The 25,192-nt window shown below is 34.6% G+C and overlaps 1 protein-coding gene across 20 annotated transcripts in view; it reads right to left on the bottom strand.

Annotated features, from left to right (window-relative positions):
* HERC1 (HECT and RLD domain containing E3 ubiquitin protein ligase family member 1) overlaps positions 1 to 25,192 on the bottom strand; it is a 170,647-nt gene that overhangs the window by 91,497 nt on the left and 53,958 nt on the right. For 11 of the 20 annotated variants that reach the window (XM_019755324.2, XM_019755330.2, XM_074327595.1 and 8 more), the window contains exons 6-20: positions 24,945 to 25,041; positions 24,245 to 24,388; positions 22,832 to 22,959; positions 19,809 to 19,953; positions 19,535 to 19,706; positions 18,195 to 18,251; positions 17,808 to 17,942; positions 17,317 to 17,482; positions 13,020 to 13,145; positions 11,807 to 12,028; positions 8,433 to 8,585; positions 8,174 to 8,306; positions 6,680 to 6,871; positions 5,091 to 5,312; positions 3,020 to 3,193 (exon numbers count right to left, since the gene is read on the bottom strand). In XM_019755324.2, the coding sequence (XP_019610883.2) occupies positions 3,020 to 3,193; positions 5,091 to 5,312; positions 6,680 to 6,871; positions 8,174 to 8,306; positions 8,433 to 8,585; positions 11,807 to 12,028; positions 13,020 to 13,145; positions 17,317 to 17,482; positions 17,808 to 17,942; positions 18,195 to 18,251; positions 19,535 to 19,706; positions 19,809 to 19,953; positions 22,832 to 22,959; positions 24,245 to 24,388; positions 24,945 to 25,041 (2,266 nt within the window). The remainder of the gene's footprint in view (positions 1 to 3,019; positions 3,194 to 5,090; positions 5,313 to 6,679; positions 6,872 to 8,173; positions 8,307 to 8,432; positions 8,586 to 11,806; positions 12,029 to 13,019; positions 13,146 to 17,316; positions 17,483 to 17,807; positions 17,943 to 18,194; positions 18,252 to 19,534; positions 19,707 to 19,808; positions 19,954 to 22,831; positions 22,960 to 24,244; positions 24,389 to 24,944; positions 25,042 to 25,192) is intronic. The other 9 variants (XM_019755331.2, XM_074327598.1, XM_074327600.1 and 6 more) reach the window with 1 other exon arrangement.

Here is a 25,192-nt window from a genome sequence, read left to right as displayed (position 1 = left end):
GATACGGCAGTGAACAAAACTAAGTTACTGATCTCACAGAGCTTATATCCTAGTTGAGGGGTAGCAGAGAGACAATAAATAAAAACATTAATATGACAGGTAAATGCTATAGAGAAAAATAAAACAGGGTAAGGAGAACAGGGATTCTGTACTGTGTGGGATTCCTATTTTATACAGGCTGGATTGGGAAGGTCTCTGATAAGGGTACAGTTGAGTAGACATCTAGGTGAAGGAGGGGAAGAAGTCACATAGATGCAGTGTCCCCTCAGAAAAACTAATGTAGAGGTCCCGATGTGGGTTCACAGAGGTCAGTGTGGCTGGAGCAAAGTGTGCATTCACAAGAATGGTAAGTGACATAAGAAAGCTGGCTGGGACTAGATCACATAGAGCATTGCAGGCCATTGCAAGTGCTCTAGGTTTTACTCTGAGGGAAATGGCAAGCACAGTAGGCTTTGAACAGAAATATGACATGATCTGACTTGTGTTTTCAGAGACTCACTCTGATTGCTGAGTGGAACACTTCCTATAGGGATAGCAATAGCAGAAGTCATTATTGCAGTGATTCAGGTGAGAAATGGTGGGGGCTCAGACAAAAGTAGTACCCGTGGAGGTAGTGAGAAATGGTCAGATTTCATATGTATTTTGAAGGTAGAGCTGATAGGATTTGTTGATGGATCAGATGTGAGATTCTGAGAGAAGTCAATGTTGACTATAAATGTATTTAGAATGTGGTTGGCATTTACTGAGACAGGAAGAACACTTTTGGGGGATACAGAGCTAGAATCAGGAGTCCAGTTATAAATACTATCTATTAGATCTCTTGGTAGAGATATCAAGTAAACTAGTCAAGTGTGTATATGGTATTTGAAGCCATGAAAGGAGATATTGTGAATACATGTACATTTAAGTGGGTAAGAAATGAAACAATTGGACAGAAATTAGTACATGCAATGGAAAACCTAAACCACAGCATTAGATGATGAGAACTGGTCAGGAGCTTTCTTTCATGCCATATTAGCGTACCAGTACTGTACTTTAAAAGTGTAGTACATTCAGTAGATTCCAAATGGGGGTGGGTTTACCGTCTATTCCACTCTCAGAATGTCTGCTAGACATTCTGTTAATTTGACAGATTTAATGTGCTATTTAAAAACAAAACAAAAACACCCTTGGCAAATATCAAGCCTCAAGTAAACTTTATTTGTTCTTAATCCTTTCTTAAACCTCCTACCTCAAGAGATAAAAATTTTACATCCTGGTTTTCTAGTCATTTCTGTATGCTAAGGTAAAAAATTAAGTTCAGATTTACCTATTTTACTGGTGAAAAAAAACTGACAATCTAAAGATTCCAGATTTAAGAAAGTCTTACGGCTTACAGAGGATCTTAAAATGACAGTCTGTATCACATACAAAATTTTTCCACATTCGGTTCTTGAGAAATCATCTGTTCTAAGGGACCGCTTGCTATTCTGATAACTATGACGACTTAAAATTAAACAGGACACCATTTCAAGGAGACTAACATTCAATTTAAAAAGCAAACTAAAGTAATACCCTTGCTGTGTTTCAAATTGAGCAGAGATTATCCTCCTATGCAATTTTTAAAGTAATCGGTTCTTTTAAAACACCTTCATTAAAGTTATGGTCATTTCATACCAAGTACTAAAGAATGTTTCCATTATCTAAGTATAAAAGTTCAGGATATAGTATATAAGCAATTCAGCAAATAGTGCCATACAATGAGTTTTTATTCAGAAAATACAACTTAGAATGTAAACTTTTTTTCTCCTCATTACCATACTTTTGTAGCTCTGGTGGGAGTCAATATAATAGAATGAATAAAATAAATGAATGGTAAACTGGATGAGACTAAACTTTCAAAGGTTATCATCTCACCGGTGTTTTAAAGATCTGAATAATATGTATCTCCTTTCATTTTTATTATTCAAAATGAAAGACAATAAAAGTGACATTTGTATCACAGAAAGAATAAAATCCAAAGAAATGGAGGGAAACTAAAGATAGGATAAGAAAATATAACATGGAAAAACAACTAGGGATATGTGATTCTGAACAATCCAGGTCACTGTTAAAAGGGAAAACATGGGAGCTAAAAAAAAAATCAGGTATATCCTTTGAAAACTTGTACATAAAATTAATTTTAGTAATTAAATATTAGAAACTAAAATACCACTACATACTTGCACAACACTTTACTACTAAACTTAATATTAATAGTACACCTTATTTCAAATTGATATCTTCACCAGCACTCTGAAGTAGGCAAGTTTTACAGAGGAGGAAAATGACCAGGCCTAGAGTTTAGACTCTTACATACACGTCCTTTCAGTTCTGACACCAGGGCTTGCAAAGGGAAGAGATTCATTAACCTACTCTTATACTAAATCCATTAATACTGCATGGAATCTTCAGTAAAATGATTGCCTCTGGATTTATCTTTTATATAAATCTCAATTTTCCCAAGTGGGTTTGCTTCAAGTGGAATACATGTATATATTAAAAAAACCTAGAGGGTAAAGGGGGTCAAATACATGGTGATGGAAGGAGAACTGACTCTGGGTGGTGAACACACAATGGGATTTATAGATGATGTAATACAGAATTGTACACTTGAAACCTATGTAATTTTACTAACCATTGTCACCCCAATAAATTTAATTAAAAAATAATAAAACACAAACTATACATATATATGTGTGTGTGTATATACATATATACTTAATATTAATAGTACACCATATATATGTATATACACACACATATATATGTAATATATGTAAATAGAAATCACAGAGGTCATCCTACGTTTTATAGAAAATACCCTAACTTAGGATATTTTCCACAAAGAGGAAAAATAAGTTTTTTAAAAATGTTATTTGTAAAATACCCTTCTATAAAAAATAGGGTGACCCCTGTGATTTCTATTTACATGTGTTACATATATATTAGTATTGTGAGCTATCTAAATATTTAACCCCCTTTAACCTCTTCATCTCACCTTTACTAACAGCATAATCCTGCATGCTGATCCAAAGACTTCGTGCAGGCTCTTTTGAACAACCCAATGCAAGGTCTACAAAGACAGCAATTTCAGGTCTCAATTTGTAATCAAAAGGTTTCTGTTCTTCATTTCCTGAAAGAGCTACTTCTAATAGGCAACTCATACATTTATCTAAAAAAAAAAAAAAAAAAATTGTTCATGTTATTAATTTTAAACCTCATGAATTTTGGTGCTACAAATAAAATCTGACCACATTTATTTAATGCATAAGAAATGACACATTTCAAACCATTTTAAGTAGATGATACAAAGTTCTTTAATGTTTCTCAATTGAAGGTAGTATTATCACTTCCATCTCCTCCAGAAGAATCTGTGGCCAAATGTACCTCTCCAAGGAAGAGTTCTAGCATTTTGGTAGGCAGGGGCCTATACATGCACAACAGTCTTTTATAATAACAAAGAGCTCTCTTGTTTGAAATGGAATGATATCCTCTTTGAGAAACATGGGGCCACTGGGAAAGAGACTAGACAAGAATTTTATAGGCTTAAAGGAAAACAATCAGGTATGATTCAAGAGAGATCAAAGATACCATGAAAAATTCCTCAATTGATGTTTACATTTGTTCAGATGTTTCCTAACTTTTCAATGGGACATTTGAAATTCAGAATTTATTTTCCATTTAAAAAACAAAACTCATAAATGATATGTTCTTGGGATAATACCAAAAGTCAATTTAACCCATAATATAACTGAATCATAAATTTATAAAGGCCAAACATCCTTTTCCTAATATTTGCAAGTATTTAAACATAAAGTGTAACATTTTAATAATTAATGATGTTATAATTTAAAAACTGAAAAATAAGAATAAAAACTGAAAGTGATTTTACTCATACTAAAGGCCAGTTAACTGAGTAAAGTAAGTATAACAGAAATATGAGGAAGGTAGAGATATAGATACTTTCTTCCTCAGGAGGAGATAAGGTAACAGAGTTAAACACTAACAGCACTGCAACCATCTTCATGATATTAAATATCCCTTGAAAAAAACCATGATTTTACTTTTCTTGATACAACTGTATCATAAAGTACCAGCTTAGCATTCACTAGCCATGGCCAAAATCACCTTCTAGTTCATAAATGAAATAAAGAATATACATTCCTATATGGAAAAGAGGAAAATCTTCAATAGTTTTTCCTCATTCCATTCTCCAACCCTCCAACCCCAAAGTAGAATCTTTCTGTGCTTTTTGTTTTTCCTCGTTTGAGATTCTCTTAGATTGAGGTTTCTCTTAAGACTTTCTTTCTTGGATACTCTCTGAGTCTCTTTCTCTTATCAGAGAAATAATGAATTTTAGATCTAGTATGACCACATAGGCTATCGAATCTAACTCACTATTTTAGGGATCAAAATTAGAGGCCCAGTGAGATTTAAGGACCAATCATAGATAAAACAACTAGATCATCTGTTTAGGAACTGGAGAAATCCTCATTTCCAGACAGTCTGCAAGTTAGCCTGCCAGCAAAGTAGACAAATGGGAGATGAGGCAGGAAAAAAGGAATCACCAAAGGTACGATCAATAGGGAGGAAAAAATAAGGAATCGTACATTGTAACATCAGCATGAAAGCAGGACAGGCTGGGTGGGAGGAGAACGACTACCACTCACATCTGAGAGGTGTCTGAGCACTAGTAGTCATGGTAGGTAAACGTATAGAGCTTTACTTTATATGAAGCAGTTGTATAACCTCCAGGTCCCAGAACAAAAGTAATCAAGCATTTCCCATTTTTTGAGTTAGATGACTTGCCCCACATGAGTGATAAATAATCACAGAGTGGGACCGGGCCCACATTTTCCTAGCTCAGGGACTCCTTCACTCACTACACAATACTGCCGGATTTAACTGTTTTTCTGAGTGCTCCAAGTTACAGTCTCAGGTCCCCTGCCCTGGTAATGCTGCATTTGTGTTCAGTTAGTTATCTACTGAGCAAGCCCAGAATAAGTGAAATCTCCACTGGATGTGTAAACACAAGCATGTATTTTAAATGTTGTAAAGAAGCGTATTACCTAACTGAGGGGTGTCCATCTCTACGCCGTCACTAAAAAGTGGTGTTTTCATCCAATATGCAGTGTCCTGTTCCTCTGGAGACAAAGGGGAGCCCTGAAGCATGCCACCAAGGCACCGCCCAATAAGGAGAGCAATTGTTCTTTCCAGATCCACAAGCCACACCCAGGACTGGGCAGGCTGAGGTAATGGCAGGCCAGCAGGGTCAATCAGTTCTGGCCCTCCTGAAGACAAAACCATTAGTAATTGCGCCTTTATCTGGTATTCAAGAGTCTCAAGCTTTCTCATTTCTATTGCACTGCAATAAGATATTGAAGCAGAATAATTTTACCAAGAAAACAAATTATAACGCTTTCTGTGTATTTTCTCTTTAGTAGGTTAATTTAAAACACATTCAGTAAGTTATGCTATCAAATAAAAATTTCCTTTATAAAATTAATTAATTTTAAGATAAAAATTAAAGCAGTATATGACGGAATTATCCCAAAGGATTCTATTTATATTCTTCATTATCCAGATCAAATTTCACCACCACGAGTGAGGCAGCTCATCCCTTCAAAATCAACACAAGAGTTAATCTAGCAAGATGATATTTAGTGCTATGTAATGCTTTTAAGGCCTGAATTGAGAATTGTCTTGTACTAAGATCCAGACCCATGCTTTCTTATTGAACATTTGTTTTTAAAAGTTCTTCACATTAAATAAAACAAAACATGCTTAGCCATAAAGATAAGAACAGATATCAAGGCTTTAAGAAGTTATAAGTGACTTGCCCAAGATCATACAGCCAAATTACTAGCAGAGCCAAGACTAAAATCTGGGTCTTTTTATGCATTAATCCAGGATTCTTTCAAAAAAAACATGTGACTTCACTTAAACTTCAAAGATTTTTAAGATTTCAGTAATGAAATTCCTTTGACAGCCTTAGGACAGATAGACTCCAGTGGAAAAACATATTGATGTATTCTAGACATGATATTTTAAGCTATATTCAACTGAATAGAATCAACATTTTATAAATTAAGAGTGAATTCAAGTGTCATGCCTAAAATCAGAATGCTATTTCCTATACAGTACCTAAAAAGAAAAACAGAAAAATAGTCCAAATTTCTACCTTTTGCATTTCAGCTATCTATATATCTAACCAAAATATAAAATACTTTATTGTCAAATAGATTCAAAACTAAAAATCTTTGCATTTAAGAAATAAAAGTTTTAATCAAATCAATCCACTGATGTAAAATGTATCATTATGCTGCTGGCTGAATTATGAAAGAATGCTTTATCATCCATTATAAGATGTATTCCAGTTTTAACCATGTCAAAATTTGAAAAAAAGTGTCTTGGAATCAATGAAATACACAATTCAAACCTGATGACCATATAAAGACCCTATTCATGACAGTTATATATGAGCAACTTCAGTTTTCTCATATCAGTGCCCTCTATAGACTGTGAGCTCTTAGAAGATAACAACTTTATCTTTTTCATTACATAAAACATCAAAGTGCCAGATATGATTTACCTGACACATGTAAGAGGAACATATTCTCTCAAAAGCATTATCTGCTCTTTTACCATTTTTACTTACCATGAAGAGGCCACTGTAACTCCTGGTCTTCTAAAAGAGCGGCAGCTGGCAGGAGTCTATTAAGGCAATCAAGAGGTGGCAACAAGTCGAGGAGGTAACTCAATAAAGGCCGAGCCACGGACACGGGGAGTAACAGTAGGGAGTTAACAATTTGGCAGAGCATACTGCCTGCAGCGGAGACATATATCACATCTAGAAAGGGTAAGAAATTCAACATGGATCAATTGTTACAAACTTTAAAAAAAAAAAACCCTAAGAAATACTATTTTAGCCTGAACTACTGTACACTAACTCAGTAACTCTTTGCTGAACACCTACCTGGTGTGATATTTACTCACTTTCAGAAAGTGCCAACAACAGACACTTTGTGGGAAAGCATATACATCTCATGCCAACAAATTCAAAGGACTATAGCTGCTTTTCTTAAAATGCATTATGAATTTTTCATTCACAAATTTACCCTCACTTCTAGATTTACTCAAGAAATATTTATTGAGTACCTACAACATACTAAGCACTGTTCTAGGTGAAAGGGATAAAGCCATGAACAAAGAGCTAACAATTCCTGCCCTCGTGGTGCTTACATTTTAGTGAAGAAAGACTTTATGTTTTTTAAACCAAATTTACTTTTTAAAAAATTAAGATCACCTCAAAGCATCTATCTTTTTACTATCTGTATTGATTTTAAATCAATTTGGTTTCAATATTTCATTGGATTTGGGGACAGAGAGGCAGGGAGGATCATTCAGAGATGAGCTCAGTTTGAATGGATTAAATTTTAAATGCCAGTGCAACAATGAAATGGAAGTATCTATTAAGCAATGGTTTTCGTTTCTCAGCTTCTTTTTTTCAGTTGGGGATCTTCAGAAATGAACTGGTTTTGGACATACTGAATGTTAGTTGCCTTTGGGACAACCAAGAAAAGTAGGTAACTAGAGAGAGGCTCCAGTGTGAAAAACAAGTTCTCAGCTAGGTGCAAATATGGGGGTCAACATACACATGGTGGTTAAAGACAATGGGACCAGAAAAGATCACTCAGGGAGAAGAGGGTTGAGGGCAAAATTCAGAGGAGTTTATAGGAACCAACAAAAAACAGTGGTCAGAGAGATATGAGTAGAAACAGATCTATGACTACATAGAAACCTAGGAAAAAGAAAGCATTTCAAGAAGGAAAAAAGAACTGGAAAATGCTAAAGTAAAGAAATAGCAGTTAAAAATCTCATTTGATGGCATTTACAATTAATCTTTCTGAGTATGTATCATCTAATGCCTTAAAATTAGGCCTTTGTCATGCCAAGTAGCATCTTTTCAGATTAACCAGGTCAGTCACTGCTACCGTCACACGCAAACAAAGATGAAAGGGATCTTCAAAAAGGAGATTCAAGATCATTCCTATTCCACTCAGAGATTTCAGGCCTTCTTTCGGCTTTGGAAAGGCTAAGAACTCTTGCTTTACAACCACTGATTAAATCTGAAATCTAGCACCAAACACACCTCTTAATTTTTCTCCAACGCTGCCATTCCAAGGACTTTCTTTGAGCAAATTTGCAGAACGTGAATAAATATCTGTAGCATGAGGCAACAAGAGCTGAAGATGTTTATGAAGCAATGCCACACTGCTTGAGTTCTGAAGAAAAAATGTTGCTAAATTACTACTTTGAAAGATTCAAGGTACAAAAATATCATGGCTTAACCAAATATCTGCGTTTCAAGTTCCCTGAGAGACCACCATAAAAAGCAAAGAATCACATACCTCACTAATGTTATTGATATGGCAAAATGCCAGCAGTTGTTTCTGTAGTGAACACAGGAGTTCATGAAGATGAGCAGGCTGGCTGTTCTCTGAAGATGATGTTCCAAGCAGAAATTTATCACTATTCTTTTCTAGCTCTCCAAATGCTTGATCCTAAAATGATACATAAATGAAGATTATATTTGAAGTGTTTGAGGATGAAAGTAATGTCCAACCATAAGTGATTCTAATTTAAGAAGCCACTGTCTCCTTTCTCCTATTATCAATCTTGAAATCTATGCTATGTTGTTATTAGTTATTAGATGGTAAGATTTACAAGCAATTTCAATTTGTTTTTCCATTTAAAAAAGTAATACATATTTCACCACAGAAACTTTGAAAATATAGAAAACAAGAAATAGGAAAACAGTACACTACCCAAAAACAACACATTTCAAAATTGAATGGTATTGCTTTCCAGATCTCATGTATAATTGTTTTGTTTTCACATACTTGTGAATATCTAAGAGCACAATTCTTAGAAATTAAATTTGCTTCTGATTATAAAAGAAATAAGTGGACTAAACAGACATGACAATTAAATGTAATATGTGATCCTGGAGTGGGAAGGGGTTGCTACAAAGGACATTATTGGGACAATTTAAATAGGGACTGTATATTACCGTGTTTCCCCGAAAATAAGACCTTGCCGGACAATCAGCTCTAATGCGTCTTTTGGAGCAAAAATTAATATAAGACCCGATCTTATTTTAATGTAATATAAGACCGGGTCTGTGACGTGACGTGACGTAACGTTAATGTAATGTAATGTAATGTAATGTAATGTAATGTAATGTAATGTAATGTAATGTAATACCGGTCTTATACAATATAATACCGGGTCTTATTTTAATTTTTGCTCCAAAAGATGCATTAGAGTTGATGGTCTGGCTAGGTCTTATTTTCGGGGAAACACGGTAGTTCTGCATCCATGCTAAATTTCACAAATTCGATAATTGTTCTGTTGTTATGTAAGAGAATGTCCTTCTTCTTAAGAAATACATGGCTAAGCACTTAGGAATAGCCAGCATGACACCTGCAACTTACCCTCAAATGATTCAGAAAACTAGATAGATAGATTAGATAGATAGATAGATAGATAGATAGATAGATAGATAGATAGATAGATAGATAGATAGATACAGACAAAGCTAATTTGGCTAACAGGTGTGAGGAGTCTTTCAATGATTCTTCTAACTCTTGTGTAAGTTTATATTTCAAGTTAAAAATATTTTTTAATAATGTTATGTGTAAAAATTTTAGAAAATACAAAAACTGTATTTTTTAAAAAGTTAAATATCACCATTTGGTCAAAAACCCAAAGAAAATCACTAGTAATACTTTTTGGTGTATTTTTTCCTGATTTTTGGTAGCTTTTTCATAATATTGCTTATTCTATTTTTATTCTTTTCCAACAAATTCACAAATATTTTCTACATTTTCATAAGCCATGTGCACATGAAACAAGTCATATAATATTCCCTAGAGCATATATAGCATAATTTACTTAACCATTCCCCTATTTTTAGATATTCTAGTTGTTTCCAAATTCTTACTTCTTATCAAAATGATGTGAACATCTTTTACAAAGTGCAAGAGAGAGAACCTCAGAACATTTTAAGGCCCTTGCTATATAAGCACCATTATAAGCTGCCAAATAACTGGCACTACTAGAGAAACTGAATGTTTGTGTCTCCTCAAAATTCGTATGTTGAAACTTAATTCCCACAGTGTAGTAGTATTTGGAAGTAGGGCCTTTGTGAAGTGAACAGGTCATGAGGGCAGAGTCCTCATGAATAGGATTAGTGCCCTTACAAAAGAGACCCTAAAGAGCTCCCTTGTGTGAGTACACAGCAAGAAGACAGCTGTCTATGAACTAAGAAGCACGCACCGCTAAATTTGCCAGCACCTTGCTCTTGGACTTCCCTCCTTCTAAACTGAGAAATACATCTGTGTTGTTTATAAGCTACCTAGTCCAGGGTATATTCTGTTACAGCAGCCCAAACAGCGGCCCAAATAAGATAAGCACCATTATTTTAAAATCTTGGAACATAATAAATTTGGTTTAAATCACATCAGAAAGAAACAATAATTTATGATTTTAGCCTAAAAGGAGTTAGTGTTTTATCGCCATTTCCATATAATATATACATCTAGCTCATCCCTAATAACATAATAAAGGCATTACTTTAATTCAGCATAAATATTCCTCACAACTTTGGAAAAATATTTCGGTCAATAACAAGTGGATATACCGTTAACACTGTTCCCATTTCATTTGCAGCCAAACATCAGATTAAACTTAAATTCTTAAATCTGAGAGAAAATAATTCTATAGGAATACCTGTCACTCTGACTTAGTCAACAATCTTTTAATGTGGGCAGAACAGAACAGTAAGACTTGTACAGAAGAAAAACAATACACAGACCCAACAATATGAAATGATACGCAATTCAAAGTTAAGTTGCCGAGTACATTTTGATGCTAAAAACTGCTAACGTGTGTGCAGTTATAACTACATAGTTAGATGGGGTTATCTGGGCAAGGCTTCCTAGAATAATGAAGTCTTACAGAAGTTACAGATTGGTAGACGGGAAGAGTAAGTAGAAGACAGGTACGCCATGTGCATGAGCTCAGATGAGAACGGTGTGTAAGCCAACTTCAGAAGAAGGTTCTTCTGAAAAGAACCTTCATCATTTGGATTACAATGAGGTTATTTAATAAAACAAGTCTATTCTAGCAGTAAGATGCTGAGAAGAGACCAGCAACAGTGAAAACAGCTACAACACTGCTATTAGTGTTAGGTCATGATGACTTCAGTTAGAACCCAGAGAAACGGAAAGAAAAAAAAGAGATGGATCTAAGAAACACACAGAGTAAGGCTTAATGGCATCCTAATACAGGGAAAGCCATAGTGTCCCCTGTCTTCTGTCCTACTGACCAGCCTATTCTTCAATAGTACCAATCACATTCTTCAATTATGAGATTATATCTGGTAAGGCCAATCCTCATTATTATACCCTTCCTCATTATTCACCTCTTACAAAACGTTGTTGACTATTTGTATCTGTTTATTCTTACACATTAACATCAAAACAATCTGGAAAAATTCTAAATTAAATCTCTCTGGAATTCTCAATTGCAAGTCACCCAGCACTCACAATATTTCAGATCTGATATGTTTTCCTCCTTTGGGGTTAGGAATCTAGAGTTTTATTTATTTTATTAATGTTTAAATGTCAAAATATCTTAACCTGAAGCAATCCTTTCCCCGTCCAAAAAGAACTCCCCGAGCTTTATTCATTTTTTACCTCCAAGAAAAAGGGCAACTTACTGTATAAAATCCTAAATTTCTTAAGAGAGTCTTCATCAAAATTTCAGCCAGATGGGTGTCTGGATGGCAGCTCTGAGTGCCGTAAGGTTGATCTGAAAGGTTTCCGTAGCCAGTACACACAGAAGAGAGGTCGGCAGCATCAGAGGGTGAGCTATAGCCAAGTAAGGAGGCTACATGGGTATGATCTTGCAAACTTGTCAGAATGATATCCAATTGCATTCTCTAAAGAAAAATATTTCCATCGATGAAATAGGAACAAATAAATAATTAGCTTAAAATGTACTAGAAAGGGGGGGAAAAAAGGATCACAGAAAAAAAACTATACTAATAATAACTAACCCACTTAATATCCTGATTAACAATAATCTTTTAACAAGTACATAATCAAAAGAAAAGCTACACCATTAATACCATTTGGGAAAACATAACTTACAGTTTTATTCCATCCTTTATTATAATACCTAAAACTCAAAGCTAAAATGGCACACTCTGCATAATGATTTTAGCACTATAAATAAAGTGAAGTAGGAAATGTCAACACACAAATTATACTACACATTCTTCTATAGAGTTACCAATGAAACTATTTATTCTAATGTTTAAAATAAATCACTGAAATCTAAATTAATGCAAAATACTCATTGGAAGGCATCTGGGGATATCATCAGTGCATACCACTTTTTCCCTCTAATCTATAACTCTATAATTGACTGTTCTACTTAATTAAGCAAAATATACTTATTTTAATAAACAAAAGATATTAAAATGGAAAGAATACGCATACTCATGTTATCATATACTTTTTCATAGCATCTATCTTCTTTTACTTTTTATGTAAGCAATTTCAAACTAAGTTCTGGGCATGGAACCAACATTAGTATATGCCCTTGATTTCAACTCAGTACATTACAAATAAACTAAAGGGTCACTGGTTTGACAGTAGAAAAATTAATCATAATTTTAATAATTAACCACAGATCATTTAAATTATCATTTACTTCACCTTCATTAGAAACCTGGGAACTCTTCCAGCAGAAAATATTAAATACTAGGATTCACCAGACCCATCAAATCAAGCATTATTTCATGAACACAAGGCAATCGACTAGTTTTATTTTCCTCGGATGTGTGTGTGTGCGCGCGCGTGTGTTTGTGTGTGTGAGAGAGAGAGAGAGATATTACTGGTTTACTTAGATAACATGCAAAGGCTCACCTGTCCTTTAGATAAGCTTTCCCATCTATCAGGTCCTTGGGGTAAAAGAGAATGAAGTAATTCCATACGTTCTCGTAATGGAGGTAACAGCATGGTTGCTCCCACTGACAGAGTTTCAATTACTACCTAATATCAAAAAAGAAAAGTGGGTTTATTGGCCTGGTTGTTATCTTTTTAATAAAAAGATAAAATAAATCTACTGACTATTAGGATCACCGAAGTCTAAAGAAGGTGGACCACGAAAGCCCAAACAAAGGTGGCATGTGAAAAAGAAAAGCATGCAAGTCCTTCTTTACTCGTAGATGTCTTAAAGAAGACCAGAATACATATTTTAGATATGCCACTAAATAGATAATCATCACCCAACAAATATTTAGTGTTGAATCTACAACATTGGACCTGGACAGGCTCCTTGCATAGTGCTATGGATGCAGAAATGAACGAGAGAGACAAAAGCTCTGCTTTCAGGAGCATATAGTCTAATGGGAGAGACCCTGAGCAAGTAATTATAAGTACAAAAGGAGTCACACAGGGAAAGTAAAAGGAAGTGTAAACTTGAATGAATACACACAAAAGCAGTTAACATGGACTATGGGCTATGGAAGGTCTCCCTAAGGATTAGGCACTTAAATTAAGAATTAAAAAATGGGCAGGACTTGGCCAAACAGAAGTCCAGGTAGTGGGAACAGCATAAGGAATAGCTGCATTATCTATGACCCATAACTTCTCTGCATCATAGCTTCTTTATCAGTAAAATGAGGCTGTTGGACTAGAAAAAAGAAACACTCCATGATTAAGAAAAGAACTCTTATAAATTGAAATATGACAGAAGAAATAAATAACCTCAATTGAAGGGTTAGAATATGAAATTAAATTTCTCACAAAATAGAGAGGAAAATGTGGAAAACAGGACAGAAAACACAAAAGGTCCAGAAGGCCTAGCATCCCAATAATAAAGAGTTCCCGAGAGAGAAAACAATGAAGAGGAAATAATAATATACTTCAAGATAATTTTTTAAAACCTAAAGCTATGAGTTTTCAAAGTAAAAGCTTCCACCCAAGAATACACCACAATGGATAAAATCAGACCCACATCAGTTCATATCATTTTCAAATGAGAGAACACAAAGGACAAGTAGACTTGTTATAGAATCCAGGAAAGAAAAACAGATTTCCATATAAAGGATCAAAAATTTGAATAGCACTGATTTTCTGAATAACACTGAAAGCTAGACGGCAATGACTTCACAATTCTTATGGGAAAATGATTTTCAGTTTAGAATTCTATGCCTGGACTATTCATGAAGCTATTGAATTCGCAAGCTACTTAAGGGTGACTATATTTTCAAAGAATATGTTTTCTATCTACCCTCTCTCAGAAGAAACTGATAAATGTAGAAAGCCAGTTGACACCACCTTAATAAAGTGATCAAGGTCAAAAACTCTAGTAATAAGATACATAAATATCATGAACCCCGTGATGTAGTGAGGACACATCATTTCTGTAGTATTCTTGTTAAAAATGCATAACCTTAGTTCAATCATGAGGAAAAACACAGAAATATTCAATAAAATAATTGACTAGTACTCATGAAGTGTCCAGGTCATAAAAGACAAGGAAAGAATGAGGAATTGTTACAGAATGTGGGAGACTAAGGAGAAATAACAACGAAATGCAATACAGAATCCTGAATAGGATCCTGCAAAAGAACAAGGGACACTGGTGGAATTGATAAAATTTCTAATAAGGTGTTTAGTTTAATTAATAATATTAAACCATTGTTAATTTCTTGGTTTTGCTCATTGTACCGTGGTTATGTAAGACTTCTGTATTAGAGAAGCTGGGTGAAAGATATATGAGAACTTTATTATTTATGCAACTTTTCCTTAAGTCTATAATAGGTTCAAAATAATGCACTGAAAAAGAAAGAAACAAAACACGGCAGCAACAGTGATTGCTGCAAACAGATAAATTACCAGAAGCTTCAGGGATAAGTACAGAAGAAACAAAAATAGCCCTCAACAGAAAAAGCCTTATAACACATCCTGGGAGAATCCATCTCCTAAGGATTCTCCTAAGACAGAGTAGCTACCAAGGAGCCTCAAGGAACAAATAAACTTATTTGTTCCTTATTTTATCCCAGTAGTTTTCAACCTTTTAAAAAATATTATACTCCCTCATTCCTGATTAACATTAAATCCTCAGAGTTCCCATTTCCCACCAAGTTCTATTAATACTCCTTCTAACTGCAAATCAGGGAATGTCCCTCTAGCAGAAAAGTCACTGTTATGTTTTTTGCTTTTTTTAGTGACACGTAATTCACATGTCATAAAATTCACCTTTTGAAAGTGTAAAATTCAGTGGTTTTTAGTGTATTTAGAGTTGTGCAATCACCAGTGTCTAATTTTAGAATATTTTCATCTCCCCAAAAACAAACTCTGTGCCCATTAGCAGTCATTCCCCATCTCTCCCTCTCCCAAACCTCTGACTACCAACTAATCTATTTTCTGTTTCTACGTATTTGTATACGCTGAACATTTCCTACCATGTTTCCCCAAAAATAAGACCGGATCTTATATTTTTTGTTCCAAAAGACGCATAAGGGCTTATGTTCAGGGGATGTCATCCTGAAAAATCATGCTAGGGCTTATTTTCCGGTTAGGTCTTATTTTCGGAGAAACATGTATATATGAAATTATACAATATGTGGCCTTTTGTGTCTAGCTTCTTTCACTTAGCATAATGTTTACAAGGTTCAGTCATGTTGTAGCATATCAGTACTTTATTCCTTTTTATGGCTGAACAATATTACATTATATGGATACCATTTTGTTCATCCATTCATTAGTTGATAGACATTTTATTTGTTTCCACTTTTTGGCTATCATAAATAATACTGCTATAAACATTCATGTACATGTTTTTGCATAGACATATGTTTTCAATTCCCATGGGTATAGACCAAGGTATGAATCTGCTGTGTTATATGGTAACTCTACCTTCAACTGTTTAAAGAATTATCTGTTTCCAAAGCAGCTGCACCATTTTACATTCCCACCAGCAATGTATGAGGGTTCCATTTTCTCTACATCCTTACCAATGCTTGCCATTTGTCAGTCTTTTTGATTATAGCCATTTAGTGGGTATGAAGCAGTAGCGCATGTGGTTTTGATTTGCATTTCCCCACTGACTCGTGATATAGAACATTTTTTTCATGTGTTTATTGACCATATGTACATCTTCTGCAGCAACATGTCTACTCAGATTCTTTGCTCATTTTTTAAATTGGTTTTGTTTTTATAAATTGTTGAACTGCAAAAATCCTTTATATATTCTGGAAACTAGAAGCTTATCAGACATGATTTACAAATGTTTATCCCCTTCTGTGAGCTGCGTTTTCATTTTCTCGATAATGTCCTTTGAAACATAAATGTTTTTAATTTTGATGAAGTCCAATTTACCTCTTTCTTTGGTTGTTTGTGCTTTGGTTGTCGTACCTAAGGAACCAGTGCCTAATCCAAGGTCATAAAAATTACAGATGAGTGGATAAGCAAAATGTGGTATATACATACAACAGAAGATTATCCAGCCTTAAAAAGGAAAGAAATACTGCCATATGCTACACCATGGATGAACCTTGAGGACATTATGCTAAGTGAAATCAGCCAGTCACAAAAAGACAAACAGTGCATGATTCCAGTTATATGACATAGTTAAGAATGTCAAAAATCATAGAGACAAAACGTAGAATGGTAGATGCCAGGGGCTGGAGGGAGAGGAGAATGGGGAGTTATTGTTTAATGGATATAGAATTTAAATTTTTATAAAATGAAGAGTAATGGAGATGGATGGTGGTGATGGTTGTACAGTATCACGAATGTATTTAACACCACTGAACTGTACACTTAAAAATCGTTAAGATGATAAATTTTATGTTATACGTATTTTACCATATTAAAAAATAAAACTGAGTCCTTGTGCTCAGAATTCATCTTTTGGTGGAGAAAGACAGGCACGCTTGTAAATAGACAACTACAATACAAAGGGATATGATGAGAACACATACGAGAGAAACCTAACCTGTCAGGACAGCAAGGAATGAAAAAGTTCTCAGAAACGATATCTGACCTTTCACTTAAAGGATGGTTAACCAAAAACATTTATTCCCGCCACGAAAATAGGAATAGGGGAAAGAACATCCAATTAAAATTTTTCAATATAGAGTTGAATTTATGAGCTACAACCTCAGGGAAAGATGTGGCCTGAGATAAAGATTCAAGAGTCCTATCCTCTTACCTCTTGGATTTCATCTGGGACAGTTGAGTCCATCAGTCTGAAGAGCAAATTTCGAAGTGGACCTGCCTGTCTCCCAAGAATGCTGGTAGCTACTCCTCCCGCAAGTGCAAGAGCTAGGTGATTTGAAAGCAGCTTCAGGCACAGCTTGAGGAAATTGTGGTGTTCCCTGAAACCAAATAATCTGCTGTGAATTTCTGGAACAAAAAAGAGCACGTGCTTTCCAATTTGGGTAACATTTTTTTTCTCTCTTTAAAAATTTTGTCAAATTATAACTAACAGTAATTTTTAAAACGTGATTGGTGAAATGATGGATAACTCTCCCAAAAGATTATTATCAACAAGGATCTAAGTTTAGCTCTTTTTTAGATTATAAAGAAGTTTCATATAACTGAGGGGAAAATCAAACAAGAAAATAAGTAAGTCAAAACTCAGAATGAGCAATGAACAGACATGCATGCACATACCCACAAACATACATACATGTAACATACCTTGATGAAGGGAAAGGGAGTGGGGGGACCTCACTGTTTATTTTCTCACAGTATCTCTCAAGAAAAGAGCGCAGGTGAGAGAAGGTACTCTCTTCAAGATCTACGCAGTAAGGTCGGTGCCATGCGACCACTTGTCTAGATGAAAGCATGAGAAAATCATGACACACCCTTACCGTGAACTTTTCACACATGATCAAAAACAAAAACTAAACCATTACTAACACTGAAAGATTTCAAGAAGATACGCAGAAGACCTTCCTGATTATGAAGGTGATAGAACCCTTCATTTCAGCAACTGAGGAAGACAAGAATTTGCCATCCCTAGAGTTCTTCAAAAGAAAAACATGTAACGACCACCTGAGGTGGAAGGTTTGGATATTCACTCACCTGAAGGCAGAGGGCTGAGCCACGTGATCTATTATAGCCCCTTCTGGTTCTAAGGATCTACAAAATGTATATTTCATATTCAGAAAAATAGCCTGATTCTATAGAGTGATATACTGACATCTATTAAAAGAAAAACTCCTAAAAGATCTTGTGAGGATTTTTTTAAGATCTTGGGAACCAACTACCTACAAACAAAGTGGGAAGTTACAGATTTAATACTAACAACAAATTGTTTATATTCAAGTTATTATATTTTTGGCTTTTGTTTTGGAGGGTAATTATCTATAAATGATTTTAATTGGTTAGAATGTCATAATAAAGCCCATCTGAATCAAAGGTCTAAAAAGCAAACACAGTTGACCCTTGAACAACACACAAGTTAGAGGCACTAACCACCCCCTCCCCCGGCGCATGTGAAAATCCACATAAAACTTCTGAATCCCCAAAAACTTAACCACAGTTGTCCCTCAATATCTGCAGAGGATTGGTCCCAAGAAACACCCCGTACTCAAATCCAGATGCTCATGTCCCTGTATAAAATGGCACAAAAAACGGCATACAGTCAGGCCCCCACTTCCAGATTCCCAACCGCAGATGGGAAATACATACTGTTTTTGATCTGCACTTGGTTGAATCTATACATTTGAAACCTGAAGATACAGAGGGCAGACTATATATTTACAGAAAAAAATACAAGTGTAAGTGGACTGGCACAGTTCAAACCTGTGTTGTTCAAGGGTCAACTGTATAACACAGTCTAAGTTGTAAATTAGCCCACACACATCCGAAAATATCTGAAACAATCCCCAAATTCCTTAAAATTCAATCTCCTAATACTGGCTGAAAACCACCTATCTGTTTATCTAAAAAGATCTGATTATCACTTTAGGAAAAAGCTAAATTGCTGCCAAAAGTAATTCTTTTATTTAAAAGTATGGCCACTATTTTCCAAAAAACCTACCAGATAAAGGACACTGAGGCAATCAACTGTTTAAATCAATAAAGCCTAGTTCTAACTGTGATTATTTTAACTTCTTCTTGATATGCAGACATTTAATTTTTAAAATCAGTATCTAGAGACAGAGAAGAATTCAAAATATTTAGAAGATACTTTAATTAAGAAAATATCTTAAATACAGGGTATAATTTCATGCTTATAAAACATATTTAACCTCAACATTCAAATAGAAAGAAATCTAGATGTCATTTCTATTATTGTAGAAAACCAATACGAGAAATGTTCAGAAGGGCATTCTATGAACAAAGTACAGTTATTTCTGTTATCGCTGGTGTTTCTGCTCCTATTAAAACACTAGAATTTTTAATATGGGCACTCTTACCTGTCCCTAGGAAGAGCAGTCCATGCCAGACTATGTGACGTTCCAGCTGAGATCTGCTGGATAGCTATGCCATCTAAGCCACTCACTTTCTTTGGTTTAGTAATAGGACCTGTGGAATTTCCTTGGCCACACTGCCCCATGGAATTATTGCCCCAGGCATAAACTTCATTATCTAAAAACAAAACACAAAATCAAAAGAAAAGCCCAATTTAAAAGTTATGTATTTATGGAAAGTGATCATTAATACTATTTCTTTAAAAACAAAGGATTTTACCATGAGAAAGAGCCAAACAATGACTGTCTCCAATAGAAATATCAACTATTCTTGTGGTAGCCAGTTCTTCAATAAGCTTGGGTCTCAAAGCAGTAGCTTCTGAAGAACCACAACCTAGACAAGCTCCACAGCCCCAAGCATAGACCTGAAATAAACAGAAATACAATGCACATAATATCCTGAGATATTAGGAATAAATACCATAAATAACAGTGTAGTTTGATACTAAATAATAACTTTCTGTTGTTAGAAATATTTAGTTTTGATTATTTTAAAGATTTTCACAGTGATTTATTTTGCTGTTTTTTAATGTTCATTGTATAAGCAGACAAATAGCTGATCTGTCAAGAAAAATAATCGTTCATAGAAAAAAATGGAATGATCTTCTGAGAGATTCTGCCAAAGCTACTAATTGGCTTGCATTGTTATAGTTACCCAATCTTAGCAGTTTGGAAATACTGCTGCTATCTTAAAAATTCTCCTTTACATGTTTCTTACTCTGAAAGTGTCAATAAATATTTCTTGGTCGATTAGACCAAGATGTGATCGTATAAAATAAATTATATAAATCACACAACTGACGTTTATGATTTAGTTAAAACTACCTCACCTCATTGTTGTAACAATTTTAATTACCACTCACAAAGAGGGCCATGTGAAGCAATAGTCAAGATAGTTCTCTTCGAACATCTACGTTCTTTCCTAATCAATACGAAAACAACCACTGACTGATTTAAGGTGCTCGAGGAAAAGATGAGGTGAAGAAAAGAGGAATATAAAAGAATTAATGAAGGTCAATTTGGCAACCCAAAATCAAAACAATCAGCACACTGGCTGATTTTTTTTTTCCTTCAATAGGTTTTGGTAACATTATAGACTCGTATCCTTATGTCATCAAGTTTGGGAAGTTTTTCTGTCTTGCAATTATTTCAGGAAAGACTCTTAGAAGGTTAAACCTCAAAAAAAAAACCAAAAAGATTAAACCTATTCAGCCAAAAATGAAGAGCAAATACTTGTACCAGTTGCCAGAGAACTTAAGAAAAGTATAGAATACCATACAATTCTAGTACAAGACAGGCATTTGTTAGGAGGAGTTAGGAACTAAAGACAAATAAGGTGAAAAAATATATAATCAATGTCATTGAATACCTCTGAAATCACTCATTAAGTACAATATAGTACCATCACTCAGAAAGACCCACATAGCTAGGGTTTGCTCTTACAGTGTTCCTTTGGCTTGCATTTAGGGACCTTGTTATATAAAAAATATATAATGTATTTTTAAACATTAAGAATCACACTTAATATGGTGGGAAGTTAGCAGTGAAGAGGCCTGAGGGCAGAGATGAACTGTGGGGGAAAAAAGCAGCTGTTGATCTTTATTTCATGCTCAGCAAGTATAACGGTAAATAGACCCACCTTACCATTTAAAAGTATTTCTCTCTCACTTTATTTTTTTCTAAGAATATATACAGAGGGTGCCAAAAAAAAAAAATGTTTGCACATTTTAAGAAAGGAAAACTGGATTAAAATTGTACTACTCAATATATACCAACAACAAAAGATGAATACAAGTCACATTTGACTTCTGCAATTACAAGAGGTGCTCAAAGTGGTTACCATCAGCATCCAGACACTTCTGATTACGGCGAACTACTGCTTGAGCAGCACTGACCAAAGTGTCCACTTGCATACATTTTTTTGGCACCCCCGGCATTTGATTTTACATAACTCAGTATACTTATGATACAACTATTCCATATAGGAAATAATTTACATGTTCTTTTGGAATTCAATACAATGAATTTATTGTTATTATTAGCAACTAATAGTTGAACAGTCCTTGATAATTTATAGACACTTTCAATTCAAATAATTATCCTTTATGATCATTTGTAAGCAAAGCAGAAATTAATACGCCTCTTATACAAAAGAAGCACGATGCTCAAGAGAGGTCTGTGATTTGCCTGCGAGTATACATCAAACAAGTGAGCATCTTCTGGCTTCAATTCATGGATTCTTAGCACAAAACCCATAGTAAGAAAGATGTAAAAGAGAAGTTTTAAGTTTTAAGGCAGCAACCAGCATTGTAACCAGACTACCGTGTTTCCCCGAAAATAAGACCTAACCGGAAAATAAGCCCTAGCATGATTTTTCAGGAGGACATCCCCTGAACATAAGCCCGAATGCATCTTTTGGAGCAAAAATTAATATAAGATCTGGTCTTATTTTGGGGAGACACGGTAATACAATGAAATACAAGGTGGTGAATAGTTTGAGTTAGATTTTTTAGGACACAAGGCATTCCGGTCTCTCAAAAAATAATTAAATTATATGCTAATTTCAGCTTTGCTGCTCATCTGCCTTGTGGATTAGTCAGAAAACATTTTTATACCACAGCCTGGCACACAATGTATTCCTGTATGTGAGAGAATGGGCGGTCAGTTCACTTTTTCACTGAGGGATTTAAGGGGGAAATTACTATCATCCTATCACCATACCCAGACCCTCTCTATCACCAACAAAAGAGGGAAGTCAAAATATGTACGCAAAAGTTTATAAAGGGATTGTAAAATTCTGACCATCCTAAGCCTGACTAACCTTCTCAGGAACCCTCTCAGATTATTTTCCATATGGAAATGTTCACCCTCTTTTGATCACTTTCTTGCCTTCTTAGTTCATATCACTGGTTCCAGCAAGATCTAGTCTCGCTTTCTCCCACTCTCCATGGTTTATAGGAAAATGTTTAAGGGGTGCTAAGTACTGAAAGATTTTATAAAACTATCTTAATACAAAACAACAGGGGACTGAGGGTACGTTTATCTGGGTCACATAGGCCAGGTCAGAAAACCTGGTTCTTTCTCAAATACTCTAGTTCTTCAAACAGGAGAAAACATTTCATTTCAGTAGACGGCATTTAAAATGTATTTTAACTCTAAAATTTAAATACAATTATTACTTTTTAGTCACCCCACCCTCGGAAATACTCCAATCAGCCTTTTATGCTCCTCCCTTGGTCCTACCTGCCCTGTTGATGTCAAAGCAAGTGAAGACTGGCTCCCAGCACAAACTTTGCGAATGAACATTCCTTGTAAAGCTTCAATAACTTTAGGTTTGTACACTCTGTTGGTATCGCCATGGCCAAGTTTGCCTATAAATACAAACATACTCAAGTTAAACAATTTACTTGTTTTAAACAATCTCTATTCTTTTTCTAAGTATTTAAGTTGACAAATAATGCTAATATTTCTGTTACTAACCTGACAGCTATGGAAAGCTCTAAGTTTCCAACAGCAGAGGATTTAACAAATGAATGTTTTTGTTTGTAAGAAACAACCGACAACTAATATCCTCTGAATCTTAATTTCAAGCAATTAAAACCACTTTACGGGAGATATGGAAAACTAATTTTCTGTCTTTCCTTTAATGGTCATATTTCTAATATGAAATTTGCTGATAAAATAAGCAGGTCCTATATTAGAGTACATGTGAATATAACTGTTTTTATTTTTTGAAAAGACTTAATAATTCATGAAATAAAACACTTGGTAAATCACTAAAGAAGCAAAACAAATGGCCAACAACACATAAATTCAACCTTACTAAGAATCAAGGAAATACAAATTAAATGATACCATTTTTACTATTAAAATTATTTTAAAAATCATCTTCATTTTAATACTCAGTGTTGTTGAGGGATATGGGGAAGTGAGCAGTCTCACATTGTTGGTACTACGTAAAGTGGATAAAACAACATTCATTGTATTGTTTTTAATACTGAAAAAAACTGGAAACCCTCTAGATACTCAACAATAAATTCGTTTTATAAGTTGGGCTACAATCACATGAAAGACTATTTTTAGTCATTTAAAGGAAAAATGCAGGGCCATGCTTGTCAACATACAAAGATAATCATAAAATACGGTTAGATAAAAACCTGCAGGCTATAAAATAATATCTATGGTAAATATGGGTCTGCTTTGTTTTTTATAGAGACATCTGTAGCCAAGTATGTACATACCAGGGATGCCAAAAAAATGTATACAAGTGCACACTTTGGTCATCCAGACGTGTCTGGTTGCTGATGGTAACCACTTTGAGCACCTCTTATAATTGCAGAAGTCAAATGTGACTTGCATTCGTTTTCGGTATATATTGAGTATTACAATTTTAATACAGTTTTCCTTTCTTAAAATGTGCATACATTTTCTGGCACCCTCTGTATTTGTATAAATGCATATATACTTAGATGTCTATCACCAAAGTCTTAACAATGGCTATAGCAATATTTGTAGAAACAGTCCATTTTAATTTTTTAAATTTCTGTCATCTGTATTGGGATTTTTCTACACTAGGCATGTGTAACTGAAAAATATTTTAAAAAAAAAAACTCAAGAAAAAAAGGCTAAAGCTATCAATAAATAATGTTTACATACCATTGTCTCCTCCTCCAAAAGACCACACGGTTCTCCCATCTTTAGATAAAGCAATAGTATGTGAACTGCCACAAGAAACCTCTCCTACATTGCTAATGTCTTTGACTAACGTTGGAATGTTACGGCTATTACTGTCACCGTGACCTTGGATAGAACACACACAATAAAAAAGAAATAATGCTGTTAACTCTTTTTCTTTAGTTATTACTTCACAGACAGAATATACGTTACAAGGTAGTAATAGAATTAAGTATTTTTAAGTGCAATTAAATATGAAAAACAGAATCATTTCTAACATCTTCTTATCCAATCTTACTGAGATACCCAGTCCCTTCAATGAATCATTACAACATTCTATTTATGCTCCTATCACAGCACTTATCTAATACTGTCTCGTATCATGCTTGTGTAGACTTGTTTTCATTACCCATACACTTCAGGATCACGATGGTACCTATCCCTGAAATCCTGCAGTGCCTCCTTTAGTACAAACTTAGTAAATGCTTGCTAGATTTAATTATATTTTAAATTTCAGCACCAGAATCTAGGTCTTCTCTATATAAACTTATCTTCCTCTTAACTTAAAACTAATGAAATAAATGACAACCTTTGGCCTGTTAATTCTAGTCTCACTGTTTCTCAGTAACCATCACCATTTCTATTTTTCTGTGAGAATAATTTCCATTTAAAAAAATCTTACCTAATCGTCCAAAGTCTCCTTCACCCCATGTGTATAATTCACCATCCTCTGTGACAGCAGCACTATGTCTGTAGCCAGCCGACACACAAACAACTACCTGCATTGCACACAAAGTGAATTTGATGAACACGAAGACACTAAAACATATAGTTCATACTAGATCCTATACACAGAGACTTCAGAGATGCTCATATTTCCCACTCATCCAGGAATTGTCATGTATAGTTGTGGATGTGCCCAGGACCAAC

This window comes from Rhinolophus sinicus, linkage group LG03 (genome assembly GCF_036562045.2).
Source record: "Rhinolophus sinicus isolate RSC01 linkage group LG03, ASM3656204v1, whole genome shotgun sequence".
Taxonomy (NCBI): Eukaryota; Metazoa; Chordata; class Mammalia; order Chiroptera; family Rhinolophidae; genus Rhinolophus; species Rhinolophus sinicus.
This window is presented reverse-complemented; position numbering and strand designations above follow the sequence as displayed.